The sequence below is a fragment of the Lates calcarifer genome, linkage group LG3 (assembly GCF_001640805.2).
Source record: "Lates calcarifer isolate ASB-BC8 linkage group LG3, TLL_Latcal_v3, whole genome shotgun sequence".
NCBI lineage: Eukaryota > Metazoa > Chordata > Actinopteri > Centropomidae > Lates > Lates calcarifer.
This window is the reverse complement of record NC_066835.1, coordinates 9,113,403-9,128,128: the sequence shown is the minus strand read 5'-3', so window position 1 is coordinate 9,128,128 and position 14,726 is coordinate 9,113,403. Positions and strand designations below refer to the sequence as shown.

Sequence of the window (14,726 nt, the reverse complement as noted above, 5' to 3'; positions counted from 1 at the left end):
AGCCATTACTCTAAACACGGTTACGTAAACACAAAGAAATCCCCAAAAGAAGAATCCCAATTTAGCCGCAGACATCTTCAAGGCAGGCACTTCAGTTTCTGCTCTGTTTCTGCCACAACTGGAGGCTGAAGTGAGGCAAAGCAGCATTCAGTGATGATTTTGGCTTATTTTGTTTCCGGCTCGCGGGCCGGTCTGTACATGTAGGAATGCCTATTTTTCTCTCTTCCATGAATTTGCTAATATAATCAATATGGGGGTGAATGCATGAGGGTGGTTTGAAAGCAGTGTCGAAAATTCTCACGGAGAAGAGGAGAAGTCCTGGGTGGATTTGGCTCATGAAAATATAACTCGCATACAAAGTCAACAGTCCTTTTCTGACAGCAAAAAAAAAGAAAGAAAGAAAAAGAAAAGCAGCTTCAGTCTCACCCTCACCATAGACAGACACTGTGCTTTTCAAGCGTGGCACAGTGATTAATACAGCAAGTGCAAGGTTGCATGCATTGACCTTTAATCTGCGTATACGTGACTACTTTTGTGCATTTTATGCCACACAAATGCTCATCCATGTGTGCGCCCCAGCGTGTGTGTGTGTGTGTGTGTGTGTTTATTAGCTCGTAAAAGCCTATTTATTACTGGGAACATAACAGATGCCTCTCCATTTTGGTCCTGTTAATTTTCTCTGAAGAGAAGCAGGAGCCTGTATGGATACAACACAATCATGAGTGTGTGTTTGTGCATGTGTTTGAGTCAAGTAAAGGATTCATGTGTAACACACTTCTTCAGATGTCTTTGGCTGCAGATAGGAGGACAGATCTGCCTTCAGTTCGCAGTTTTTGCTCCACTATCGAAAATCCCTTTATAAATTTGCATTGATCCACCAAAGAGTGTCCAATTTGCAGAAGTTGACTATTGTATTTCTTAGCATTAACCTATATTACATACTCTGTGGATGAGGATTCCTTCAGAATAAGCCCAAAAACACTGAATGAGATTTTCTCCATTGCTGCAGGCAGTCAGTATGGTATCATAATGAGGACTCTTTCCAGCCTTTACTTGAGTTTTTCAGCTATATAAATAGAGCATCACAGACATCTGTACAGCACAACATGAGTGTGAGTCACATTCTGCAATTTTTCCCTTGCTTAAAATCATCTTGAGCTAAACTGGTGTTTAGATTTAAAAGTCCCTAGGACACGCCATAATATAATAGGCTAATAATCCATTTACAGCATAAACAGGGGGAAATCAAAATACAATTCACATTGCGTCAACAGTCACGGTGTTCCCGTTCAAATCCCAGCGGGACATGATAAAGGTAATTTGGGATTTAACCTGACTGACAAAGTGAATATATTATCCCCTTACCTGACTAATCTTTATACTTTTTATCAGCAGCAACTTATAGAAGTTAATACCCATAAGAAAAGTCTGAGTCAGCTGAGTCGGAGACTTACCTTACTCGAACAGATTTTAGAAACTGCAGCCCCAGTGAAAGAACAAAGATGCTGAGGAGGGTTCAGAGAAGCCCGCTGCTGCTGTCCTTCCTCGGAGACTGGCTCCCTGCTTCTGCGCTCCTATTTAACGCAGTGTCAATAAAAATAAAAAAATAAAAAAAACTTTTTTTTTTTCTCATCCACGGAGATAAAACCCCACAATAAAAAATCAATCAAATGCTACTGCTGCCGCGGCTTTACCCGGGTGTCTACCCTTTTCTCTTTTTTATGAGATGAATTAATGGCCGGCGGAGCGCGCGGTAAGGGAGCGCGGGGCAGGGCGCCGCTCTGTAGCCGTTATGAGCGGTGACAGTTGACTGCCCGGTAATCCAAGTGCGTCTAACAGCCTCCCCGTTTACGCGGACGAGCGTGTGGCGGCGGAGCTCCTCCTCGCCTTATCTCGGTTTTCTGTGTGTTAAAGACACACACAGCGAGGAGCGGCAGCCTCTCCACAGCGTGTGTGCGCTCGGTTTGGACACTCCTCTGGACACCGGTGTTAGAACAAACAACCATGAAGAGAAATTCCATTCATGTGATGCAGCACAGTTTGTGTGTGATAGCCAACAGTGACTGTAAAATGACCTTGCCTACGTTATATAGGAGCATTTATCTTATCTCTGTCCTGCATTCGTTATAAAGACAGTAAAGTGACCTGAAAGCCATGTTTTATTCTTTTCGAAATGTCTTGTTATCACTAATATTCGTTATATAACTAATGGTCTAATGGTCTAATGGTCACATGATTTGTGAATAATCATGTATTATATTGTTTGATTATCAAACTGATTATCTGGCCTAATCACCATAGGCTTATTATATCACTCCTTATGGTCCAGCAGTCACTCTGGTAGATGTTATCAGTGTCTCTGTAGAAAACCCATAGATAACCCTTGTGGCATGCTAAGACTTATGAGATGCTCTGCTTGGAATAATAATTTGTGTGATATGTGTTTTCTCCCTCAAGTTCAATTCCCTTAAGAATTCTTCAAAATACATTTATTAGGCTACTTGTCCATCACTGAAAAATCCCAAATGTACAGATAGGCAAAAGTATAAATACTGAGCATATCTCCTACTTCACTGGAAAGTCTAATTTAGTGCACAGTATGGGCACTACAGGTGTCCAGTGTCTACGTCACACTTGGCCATTCCATGTTGCACATTGGACCATGATTGGCTTACAGTTGACGTCACAAAACCTGCTTGCACATAGCCTACACGACTTAACGTCAGATTAAAGGTGAGCTCAGAGAAAATGTCCCCTTTGAGCCCACAAATATGAATGAATATCAACGGGATCTGTTTTCGTCAGTGACTGTAGATTATGTAGTCAGCAGAAGACCTTCCAGAACAACCTGAGCTTAATTCAGGCATTATGGAGACACAGGAAACTTGCACACACATATATTTTTAAATGTTGTGATAGCACTGATAACTGAGGCGTCGCCTCACAGCAAGGTGGTTCCTGGTTCGAGCCCTGGTTCGCCTGGTTCAAGCCCCTTTTCTGCGTGGAGTCTGCATGTTCTCCCTGAGCCTGCCTGGGTTTTCTCCGGGTACTCCGGCCTCCTCCCACAGTCCAAAGACATGCAGGTTAGGTTAATTGGTGTCTCTAAATATCCCATTGTTATGAATGTGACTGTCAATGGTTTGATGTCTATATATGTTGAAGCAGGGTGTACCCTGCTTCTCGCCCAGTGTCAGCTGGGATAGGCTCCAGCCCTCCTCCTTACAGATAAGTGGTATGGATAATGGATGGATAACTGATGACTGAGAATACAACTAAAGTAAGCTCTGTTGTGGCATCCTACCTCCCTTTCCCCACTTCAAAATCATAAACATCACAGTAATGCAAGATGAAAACCAAACCCAACAGCTTCTTTATTCATTTGACTTGATGAATTGTTGACAGATGCTGTCCAATATCCAATTATCGTCCTTCTAAAATTTCCTGCAGATTTGACGCTGTCCTCTCTATTTAGTCTTGAAGTAGGGATATTACTATTGATCTGTTTTTAAGGAGTTTTTGTAGATGAAGCAAGTAAAAAATCAAAATCCCTGAGAACAGAAAACACTCACCTAGCAGATGATTTCCTTATTAAAGACATGGTGATTTGATTTCTGGTAGCCCAACTTAGCATTCAGGTAGCTGGTGGTGTATAAAACAGAAAACATCTGCAGAACTGACACATTTGGGAGTACTTGAAAAACAAACAAACAAACAAAAAAAAAACAAAAACAGGAAGTGTCTTCTCAGTGTTGTCTTTTTGTTGCACAACTTTCTCTTTACACTTAATTACAACGCAAGCAGCTGTTTGTCTGGGGCTTCCGTCATCACAAATTTAACACTCATTTCTCTCCATCTCACGCACACACACACACACACACACACACACACACACAGACAGGCAAGTCAATGGTGGACATGTGGCTGCATATTTATGACACATTATAACAGTGAAAGACATGATGAGCCTGTCATCTCTAAAGCCAGGAGATCTGCAAACAAGCAGCACTGCCTTCAAACCAGCAGCAAATACGGAACATCCACCCGGGAGAGATACAGGAGTGGACAAACACAATCTACTTGGGAATGTTAGTCATCTTCCAGCGTTGGTTGACAACAACATTGCCTCTGTCAGCTACATCTGACATGCATGTCTGCTCATATAAGCTAATTAGATTAACCCTAAATCATGTTATTTAACAGAGAACGTGCCTTTCTTGGCAGGGAAAGAGAATAAATCCATATTTTGGTTGTCAGCAACAGATTTGCCCCCCCCACAATCCACACCTGGATAAATGTCATTCTGAATATACAATAGCCACATCAGAAATCCCTCTTGGCAGAACCTTTATTTTGACTTGTCACAGTGCTGCAGACGGGATTGTGGTTAGAGGGACACTTCCATGAAAAAGCAAGTCCTCTTTACAGAATCCCCTCATTATGGTCAGTTGTGGTGATGATGGAAGGTGGAGGATGAATGAGGAAAATGGAGCCGGAGACGGGCCTGTTTTGTGGAACATGCTGTGTGGTGAATCTAGGGGATAATGAAAAAGGCTATGAGAGTTTGGTGCCAGCGCCGGCAGCATCTGCACACAGTTTGTATTTAATAGGACTTCGCTGGCATGAAGGAACGTAATTATTTTCTTGTCTTGGAGACACACAAAAAACCTAGTAATAGCAGATAAGGCTGGAGTTATTGTTCGCATCAAAGGTAAATTAAAAGTGGGATGTAATTCTGATAATTGCACACAAGAAAAGAGAGATTGGAAAAACACATCAGATGCAGTTTCTAACAAACGTACAATTGCTTTCATATCCTTTCAACAGAGATATCCAATTAAAACATTTCCATTGATTTTGTTCAGAAAAATCACAATCTACAAACACAGACAACTGTTTGGTGTCTACGCAGGAAATAAAACCATAAAAAACCTGAATGGTTGATGTCACTGAGTGATGCTTTTTGGAGTTGGTAATGAATTTGTTACTGACTCTGAGGTTTCACTGAGTGTTTTTTTATGAGATATTTCATTCATAAATGATTTTAATGTGTGCTTCCAGCTGTGAATCAGGAAATGGCCCATATCCCAGTAAAATCACCACAGGTGCTGTCAAAGACTTCAGTGGAGCAGCACTAGGATTTGTCTCTGAATGATTTAATGACTTAATCACTGCAGTCAGTCTCTCTGCCATTCAGCATAAGAAAATGTTTGAGCTGTTATCAAAGCAATGTTTTTTCTATTTAAGGGTACTCCTTTAATATTAAAGCTGCACAGGGGGACAGGGGATATAACCACTCTGTACTACCTTTATGGTTTTCTTTCTAGTTTTTGTATGGACTTAAGTGCTCATTGACACAAATTGGACAGTATGGACAGGAAGAATGATTGCAGCGACAAATAAACCAGAATACATACTGGCATGAGGATATTGCATCACGATGAACTTGAGCCTATTGTCTTATACCAGCTTCTCATAACTTAATGCATAACTGTTGTTACAGTTTTGAGCTTTTCCTACTGTGACGTGTCAAAATGTCTGCTGTGAAAAATGAGCTCCTTTGAGATTTCAGTGATGTCATGCTGCAAAATACTTGAGTAAGTGCAGTTTCTGCTCATATCCCTGACTGCTTACCAAAAATATGTCCAGTTTAATTTTGCAGTAGGTATCACAAAAGACAGATTGTTCCTCACCTCTGGTTTGCATACAACCTGCTTACTCAGGAGTTTTTCACCTGTCTCGTTCAACCCCCTCATGGGTTAGCATGTGGTGGGTCAGCTTTCCTAAATGTAATATATATTAAAAACCCATTATCAAGCAGCAAATTCAATTGTGCCAATGTGTTTTGCTGCAGAGTCTGCAGAGCACCGCTGAACAGGAGCTCAATATAAAGTCTGTGACCTCTGGGAAGCTGGTGAGTGAAGCGTGCAGGCGAAGACGAGGAAGAAGTGGCCCCAGTTCAGACTGATATCTTTATTTTTATTTCATTTCAGCACTTTTCAACTGTGCTGGAAGACAACAATCATCCTCAAGCTCAGAGAAAAATCGGCATCTGCATTTGTTTGTTCTGCTCAAATCATTTTTAATCTTCCCAACCTTGATGAAAAAGGATTCTGGCACATTTGCAGCAGGGTGAAAGCAGTAGATTTATTTACAGCTGTGAGTCATCTGCTACAAGAGAGATGCTGTTCTCCAACAACAAAAACATGGCACGATTGTTACAGTAAAGGCCATGGTCTGTGGACACCAGGTATAATTTTGTCTATTTTGTTAGAATACTAAATTTTACCAAAACTAGAGTGTACCATAGAAACTTTGGAAATTAGTATTCACGTCAAAAATCAATTACTGCACCAATACTGGAGCCAAGGCTGGATGAAATTACATTTGGACTTTAGGAGTGGGGTGTGTCGGCGAGGAAGGGTAATGACTTAGTAAGCTTCCATGTACATGTCCACAAGCAGCACACATGTTTATAAATTAATCTCCCCCTGTTGGCATTGCTCTGGGAATCAATCGGTAATCTGTACCTGCGAAGTCCTCCAAAACATCTCAGAAGCATAAGCATGGAGTCATCTGACTTGTTTAATTATACATCTGCTACATGTGTTTGGCAGTCAGATGGACAGTGAGGAACAGCCCAGATTCTCATCACCAGACACATCAATCTTAGGTGTGTGAGTGGAGGAGGCAGAGACGTTCCACTTTACCCAACAGAGGGTGATGAATGTTGGGGAAACTCTGATGCCATGTCGGGACAGGCAAGCCAGCTGACATGTTTGGTCTACAGTTTTAACAGACCAAACGCTGACATCTCAGAAATGGAATATCTTAACATAAAAATTCAGCTCAATTTGAATGCAGTATGTTACTCCTAGGTTCAATTTCTGTTAGCAGGTTTGGTTTGCTTTTTTTTAGAGCTACATGAAACCAAATACACTTATACTACTGAACTCAGGGGTCAGGATCTTCAAGATGCAATTAAAGGGGTCAAGATGTTACTTGGTAACATATATTTGCTTTTTTTGGTAATGAAATATGATGCATTTCACCTTCAGAATTATTCCAGAGATTTGTTTCTTTTAATGTGTATCTTAAAGGGAAAAATAAGTCTTTGGTTGAACCTATTCAAACTGGTACACATAGTCAACCTTTACCAAGCATCCTGAGCAGACATTGCTTTGTTTTCTATTCTGCACCAGCATTTATAAACCATAGTGCACACATCATGTTATATTTGCTAGGGAGTTCTCTTGAGCAAGTACCCCATCAATCTATGGACAGGGCTGTTTTATTTGTTGATGGTATCACAAATAGCTATAATGGATTTCCTGTTTCTTGCTGTGGGGACACTGGAAAATTGGACAAGATTGATTTGACTGAAGCAAAAACTATACTATACTATCATCTTAGGATATAGTTTTCCTTTTGGGAAATGTGTCTTTTAAATATTCAATTACTTGATCAATGTCAGAAACCCAAGATGATTTGGTTCTGGGCCAAACAACTCCAGAGAGAAATTTGGAAACCACATAGCTGGATCTCCACCCGGTGGTTTTTATACCAGCATGCTGCCAAAGCTATGAGAGCACTCTGAGGGTATTTCAGCAAACAAGATCCACCCACAGAAACAGACTGTAGTAGAATAAATGCTCCCGAGTCAACACCTGAGCTGCATGGTGTGGGTTGCTCTAGTATTCTGAAATACACAGTAGGTACAAATGGCTGCAAAATCTGTTGTATCTGTAGTTTATAGTTTAATTACAACAGTCAGAAAAATCACCCATTTTCCTCTGGATTTTACAATATAACAACAGTTTTTATTTCAAATTAACAGAGTCTATTTGCACTTAATTGTAACCCAAGTATGAATGTGAAAGTAGCTTTTTTTGTTTCTTTCTTTTTGATATTTAGTGGGTATGTGAGACTGCCACCAGGGGGCATCTAAGATCTCCCTGTGACCTACACCCACACCTGCTGAGGCATCCATCATACAGTATGTCATGATTATTTGGTGTCATGTTAGATGTTAAATTAGCACACTATACCCAAGTATTTAGTATTTAGTGCAGTACACATCCTGACATTTTATAATAACTGCAGTAATTTGAGAACAACTGATCAAATTACAACATAACTGTTTGATAAATAGTCAAAGCAGCACCCTACATAGAATTCATCTTATTTTCAATGAGAACCATGTTTCAATGTAAACTTCAATAAATCACCACTGAGAATGAGACAAAATTACCCAACCTAATGTACTGCAGCTAATGAAATAATCAGAGCAGGACCAATTCATCTCAAGCCCTCTGAACAACACCAAATCTTTTACAATCAGTATTACATTGCCACCCATTAATGGTCCAAGACAGAGCTTTGTTATAATTAAAAGTCAACCAGGGACTCTGTTCATACCATCATCGTTTGGTGATTGAAATCAACCACAAGAATATGTTTCTGCGAAGTATAATTAGGCACTAAACAAATGATTTGCTATCATGTTGGTTAATGTTGGTATGACATGTTGAACAGCTTTAACAGAAAAAGGGTGAATGGTTTAGATGTCATAAAAAGTTTCTGCATTATGCTCACTTTAATTAAAAAGAGTCAACAAACCATTATCTTTGGAGCTTTGAGAGAGTCACTGACATGTATTGGGTGAGATTCAGCACACTTCTTTTGCTTTGCTGCTCTCTGCACTCCTTAAAATCACTATTTTTTTTTTGTCTATTTATTGATCGAAAAGTGCAGGTATAGAAGAGAAAAGCTTGCTTCAAGGGCAGGAAGTCAAATAAGTTTAACCCCATTTCCCAGAATCACCTGTTCCATTTTAAGCAGTGGTGATGATTTCAAGATTATGTAGCCTTTGAGAGCCTGAGTTCAGACTGTTGGGATGACATCCTCTCTCATATCACTATCTACTAGATGATTTAGCTTTGGTTCTTAATAGCAAAGGGCTGAGCCAGATGTATTACCTTTTATTGCTATTTATAGCCAAGCCGGATGGGTGGGCAGTTTCCTTTGATACCTTCCATAAATATTTATTGTGTGAAAAATCATACAGCTCTTCAACTATTCTATTATAATAGATGGAACAAAGCACAGATTTAGGACAGTCAGGATATTCTAGAAACACAGAGTACTTTTATAGCCCTAATATTAAATTAATTGCCTCCCTCAGTGGGGCTGCAGAATGATGATTTCTGTCATGGTACACCAAGAATACTAAACTGGCTGTATTGACCAAAAAGAAAATAAAAACCTATTGACCTAACTGAGCTTGGGGAGAAAACATATTTGTGCACACATACATCCATTCCTGGCATGGATGCGTTCTCATTTGTGCTCATCAATTGCACGTATTTCCCAATAATTACGTTATAATTGCTGACAACATTGCTGGGTGCTCATGATTCACATTTTATAAACCTGCAGCCTCCTCTCCCTCTAAACATGCATCAGAGTTCTAATGAACCTGCCACAGTAACATTTGCTGTTCCAAGATTGCTTCCTTCCTGAGTCAAGGCTATGCAGAAGCGACCACGATAGGCTTGAGTTCCTTGAAAAGCATTAGCAGATAAGAAGGGAAGACAGCAGCATTAGTAAGGAATGGAAGAAAGGCCTTGAGATAAAGTGAAAGTGACTGAGAAAAAGTGAACAAACCAGCCATGCCTACTTTTTTTTTTGGCTGCTGTGTTGTTGTGCTTCAGCAAAAGTAATACAGATTCTCTTAAATGTTGTAAACATAGAACTGCAGGGGTTGAAGAAGTTGCAATCAACACATTTTGAGTCGGTTAATTATTCAAATGACACACAATACAGTTATTTACTGACAACAGCAGCATTAAAGGGCAAAAAATGACACAATACTTAATAAAATTCTGTTTATTTTATTAAAAATGTGTTCATAAAAAAGTCATTTTATCCTGTCATAATGTATTGCTTATACAAAACATACATTACATATATACAGTATCAAAATACACAGTCAACAACATTAGTACAGTAGTAACAAACTTCATAAACACAATACAGTAAAAACACATTTGACAAATTGCTTTTAAGGCATTACAAATACAGTCATATGTGCCACTGAGGACTCATCCGGTCACAGTAAAGAAGACCTCGTCAACATTTTGGCTTAAACAAACTCAGTTTAATACATGTTAGTTTCCATTAAGGGCTTGTCCAAGTGAGCGTCCGTGAGAACTCCTGTCAGACGCCTACGCATGAAGAAAGATGTGATTATTCCTATTTCGTCTCCTGCGACGAACTTTATTTTGAGCTGTGTGCTTCTTCCCTCCTGAAACAAAACAAGCATATGACAAATGATTAGTATGAGCCTGTACTTCTAATGCTTGTTGACTTTCGGTACTTATAATTAAACAGACAGAGCTTCTTATAGCCAGATTTTCTTTGGTTTCCTCTCGGTCATAATTTAATGATTGGCTGTAGTGCATAAATGCGTTTGGAGGACATCATCTCTGAGTGGATGCTAATGGTTTCTCCACATGCCAAGCATTTTCTAAGCCCGATAATGAAATCAGCTGAGCATTATTTGGGCTCTTCTCAATTCCCCTCTGACTTTCTGAATTCTTTCCAAATTTAAACATAATGAGTGGCTCTAAGTGGTGGTCCAAATACTGTAATTATGGAATTAAGGAGTCTGCAGATTCTCCTCAAATTATCATCTTTAGTTACAGGCTTTCATTGTGCACAGTAAAACTTTCACCACTGGCATTCCCACACTCACACTCACACACCTTTAACACACACGTCCATGCAGCTCTGCCTGGAGACGAAGTTGTTACTGCTCCCCCCGCAGCCCGAGTAGACGAACTCTTCGCACATCTTGGTGACCGTGTTGTAGTAATACCGAGTTATGGAGGCCGAGCACTTCCCTTTGTCCATAGGGTCCAGGCAGAGCACGGGAATAGCTGTAAAATAAACCACAAAGCAGCACAATGACACCACAAATCATGGTGAGAAAATAAGTACAAGTTCTCGATTGCTTTGTCATTTTCTTTGTCATTCAGTCATTTCCTTATGACTCAAAAACGCACACTGAGTCAGGATTACTCAGTGGCAGCACATCAGGATATCTAAATTTCTACTAACTTTTGTGGGGACTGCAGTACTCCATGCAAGAGGTGAGGTCTTGGAATCGATTGGAGTTCCCCTCACAGCCACCATAATAAAAGGGTTCACACTGCATGGTGGTCATGTTGAAGAAGTAGCGACGGAAGAGGGCACGGCAAGGTCCTTCCTGTTTAGGAAACCTGCAGATCTGGGGAATCTCTGGAGAGAGAGTGAGAGAGATGGGGAGATTAGAGGCTGGGGTTTGATCAAGTAGCATCTTTACGTGTATGTGCACCTTTTGCATAAAAAGAACTAACTGTAAATGGACTAGAATCACATATACATGAATGATTTCTTAGTAGTCACGTCAAACATAAAATACAAAGAGTAAAACCACACCCTGCACAGAAACAATCACCAGCTTTCAGAGGTGGTCAAGGTCATCATCAACCAAATAATGTGTACTCTCATCACACTGAGAACTTACTTGGAATTCTGAAACATGTCTTCTGGCACTCCTGATAACTCTTGAAATTGTTGGCATTCCCTTGGCAGCCTCCGTAGTAGAAAATCTCGCACTTTTGGGTGATTGTGTTGTAGTAGTAGCGCTCAATTTCTCCCCTGCAAGGTCCCTCGTCCACTTGAAGGAGACACACGCCTGAAAGCAGCAAGAATACTGTTAAAGAGACATGAAACCACCGTAGAGAAAAACAAGGTAGTTGAGCTGTAAACACTGCAGCGCGTTAAACACTCGCCACCAAACTCCATGGAAAAGTTTGAGTGAAATAATGCCAACGGGTCTTACACCCGAGACTAAGTGATGATCAACAATTAAATAGCTCCGTTAAACTAACTGAACAAACGAGAATAATACTGCTAGGTCGTTTCTTTCCATTACCGTTAGGTAATAACGCCAAAACGTTGTTAAACGATGAGAAAAGTGTAAATAGCGCTAATATGCAAAACTCCATCGTTGCAACTTTTGTTCCAGCTCTGCCTCGCGTCTTCTCTTCACTACCGACCGATCCAGTTTTATAGTGGAGAGCGGTGTTTCCCGGAGGAATTTTAGGGGCGGGAATGTTATGACTCATTTCCATTTAACAGAGGATCTGGATTAGAGACGTGATCAATGCATTGACATCACAGAGCGACAACTTTATTTGCAATATTTGCGTAGAGGACTGTTAATGGAGTGACTAAGAGCATATTCAACTCAACTGACATGTCAAAGGTACAGGGGAAGTTTCCCCTCCTTCACTGTCACTGGAGAGTCAGACTCTCACTGGTCACTACTGATGATCTTAGTGGTGGTGGTGGTGGTGATGATGATGATAATGATGATGATGATACCCGTTATTTTCCCCCAAATCAACTGTTGTCTCCAAGGGACAGACACTCTTGTGAAATACTATCAAATATTACTTGTCTGATGCACCCTGCCTAGTTCCCACCACACACCAGTCTGACTGGATTTGAATCCTCACACACACACACACACACACACACACATACACACACACACACACTCTCACTAAAAGCCTCACAGCACTGTCACCTCCATTTCCAGGCTTGTGGTTTGTTGTCTTATGTTTTGCTTAATGATTGCAACCACCTCAAGCATTTCATATTTCAATGAAATGGTGATGTCTTGCTCTGCTAACCGCCCTCCTCAGGATTGAAAGCAGCATTGTCTGAAACTAAATGCACAATAAAATACATCTTTTTGTGTCTTACATATATACAAAACTCTGCTGCTTTGTTCCATCTTCTCCTGAGGATCCAATGGATCCAGAATCCAGTTCACTTATTACAGTTCATTAAGGGTTGTCTCTCTGTTGCTGGAAAACTGCCATGCACTCATGTTTAGGACAGTGATGTGCCTCCACCTTGACAGGTGGAGGCTAAATACAGATTAGTCTTCTTATCAAAGTGACCTGATGAACAAGGCCCCACAATTTAACCCATATCTGAATTTATAAAGAAAACAGAGTCACAGTGGCAGAGACCCAAATATAATCTGCGATATATTAAATATACTTCCTTGTTTTTACATATAATTCAAAGACCCCTAACAGACACCTGTGTGATTCCCCCCTTCTTTGATAGTACACTTGAGATAATGGCTTGATTATACAGTGGGGCCTTGTTTTAATCAGATTAGGGGATTAGGATTGTTTATGCAGATTACTTTATAACCCAGATTGAGGGAGAGGAGAGGGATTCTTCAGCAGGATTTTGGGGGTGAAGGACTGCTCCCTGTAAGCATTCGTAAGTACATTTCCATTCCCATTGTCACATTTTATTTTCAGTCAAATTATTTTATGTGTTGTAAGAGGCTGAATGTGTTGCAAAATAATGCTGAATGTTTCCCCTTTTTGGACAGAGGATGCCCGTCATAAATGTAGAGGACCTGACGGACAAGGACAAGGCTGTAATGGAAGTAAACCAACTTAAACTTGAAGTGAAACTTGAGAGGTGGTTGGTAAGTTCTTTGCACTGAGCTAATGAATACATCAGTGCCTTGCTTTTAAATAAATTAGGTTTTCAGACTTTTATCTGTAATAAGTAACAAATAATTGCCAACCTGTGGGTATGTAATTATACAAAGTGCAATTATTTCTGAGATAAGTTGCTGGATAAAACTGTCTTAACACCTTCGTCTGATCACTTCAGACATCTAAATGCTGCGAAGAAATCAAGGACTACATTCAGGCTGGTGTGGAGGAGGACACCCTCGTCAAAGGCATTTCAGAGGAGAAGAACCCTTTCAAGGAGAAAGGTGGCTGTGTCATCTGCTAGACTGGACCTGAGGAGCTTTTCATATCTCAGATTAGCACCCAAGGACATCCTCCCTCCCCTTATAAAACGGATTTGCAGACTGAGAAGACTAGAAGGACATAATGAAGAAAGAATTTATAAAAACCTAACGAGTTCCCATGTAAAACGACTCCCCATCTTCTGGCCAGATTTGTAGCCCTATAATTTTATTCTTTGAAAAGATGCAATATAAAAGAGTTGTATTTGGCAAGGGTTATATAATGCTTTCCCCTCATGTGGTGTATATAGTCTAAGCAAACGGACCCATGTGTTGTTTCACACACAAAAGTAACTGTCATTAAATTTGCTTGTTTATAACTCAGCCCGTCTACATCATTCACTTTACGATGGTTTTCATGAGGGTAGAGAAACAGATACATCTTCATAACTCAGTTTGCATACATTTAGAATTTGCTTAACTTTTTCTCATAAATGTTTATCACTTTGCAGTACGCTTCGAGGTAGATATCAAACATTTGGCATGGTTTTTGCTCTTTTAGATTTTTGGATATATTCCTCCTGTATTTTCAGACAGCTGCTGCTTTCCATTAATTTCTGTAGAAAAATCAATTAGCAAACCTGGAAGTTGTTTGAGTTTTTGTATTAATTTGTGTCACAGTTCTACATTATTATTGTGTAGTAATGCAGTGACATTGTAGACTGATTTAAAAGTGCATTGTCTCACAATAATGAAACTTGAAGAATGTGATAAATTTAACACAAATCCATCAAGTTTCAAGACCATAAGAAATGTTTGGAATGGTATAACAATTCAAATTAAAAGGAAAAAGACTAGAGAATAGAATAGACAGGAAATTACTTTGTACTAC

At 40.0% G+C, this 14,726-nt stretch overlaps 3 protein-coding genes across 5 annotated transcripts in view; 1 reads left to right on the top strand and 2 right to left on the bottom strand.

Moving 5' to 3' along the window:
- calcr (calcitonin receptor) overlaps positions 1-1,962 on the bottom strand; it is a 51,821-nt gene extending 49,859 nt beyond the window's left edge. For both annotated transcript variants that reach the window (XM_018667707.2, XM_051066143.1), the window contains exon 1: positions 1,455-1,962. The gene's annotated coding sequence lies outside the window, so the exon portion shown is untranslated. The remainder of the gene's footprint in view (positions 1-1,454) is intronic.
- A 7,912-nt stretch (positions 1,963-9,874) lies between these two features.
- On the bottom strand, positions 9,875-12,140 carry tfpi2 (tissue factor pathway inhibitor 2). The gene is made up of 5 exons (XM_018667695.2): positions 11,978-12,140; positions 11,567-11,737; positions 11,119-11,298; positions 10,764-10,937; positions 9,875-10,303 (listed from the first exon to the last, which is right to left on the bottom strand). The coding sequence occupies exons 1-5, from the start codon at positions 12,048-12,050 to the stop codon at positions 10,224-10,226; spliced, it is 678 nt and encodes a 225-aa protein (XP_018523211.1). The 5' UTR covers positions 12,051-12,140; the 3' UTR covers positions 9,875-10,223.
- A 1,090-nt stretch (positions 12,141-13,230) lies between these two features.
- gngt1 (guanine nucleotide binding protein (G protein), gamma transducing activity polypeptide 1) lies at positions 13,231-14,218 on the top strand. Of its 2 annotated transcripts, XM_018666493.2 has the most exons (3): positions 13,231-13,347; positions 13,463-13,561; positions 13,753-14,218. In XM_018666493.2, exons 2-3 carry the CDS (start codon positions 13,466-13,468, stop codon positions 13,876-13,878), a joined length of 222 nt encoding a protein of 73 aa, XP_018522009.1. In that variant the 5' UTR covers positions 13,231-13,347; positions 13,463-13,465; the 3' UTR covers positions 13,879-14,218. The 2 variants fall into 2 exon arrangements, with proteins under 2 accessions (XP_018522009.1, XP_050934421.1); XM_051078464.1 differs by lacking the exon at positions 13,231-13,347 and having other exon boundaries at positions 13,419-13,561.
- The last annotated feature ends 508 nt before the right edge of the window (positions 14,219-14,726 follow it).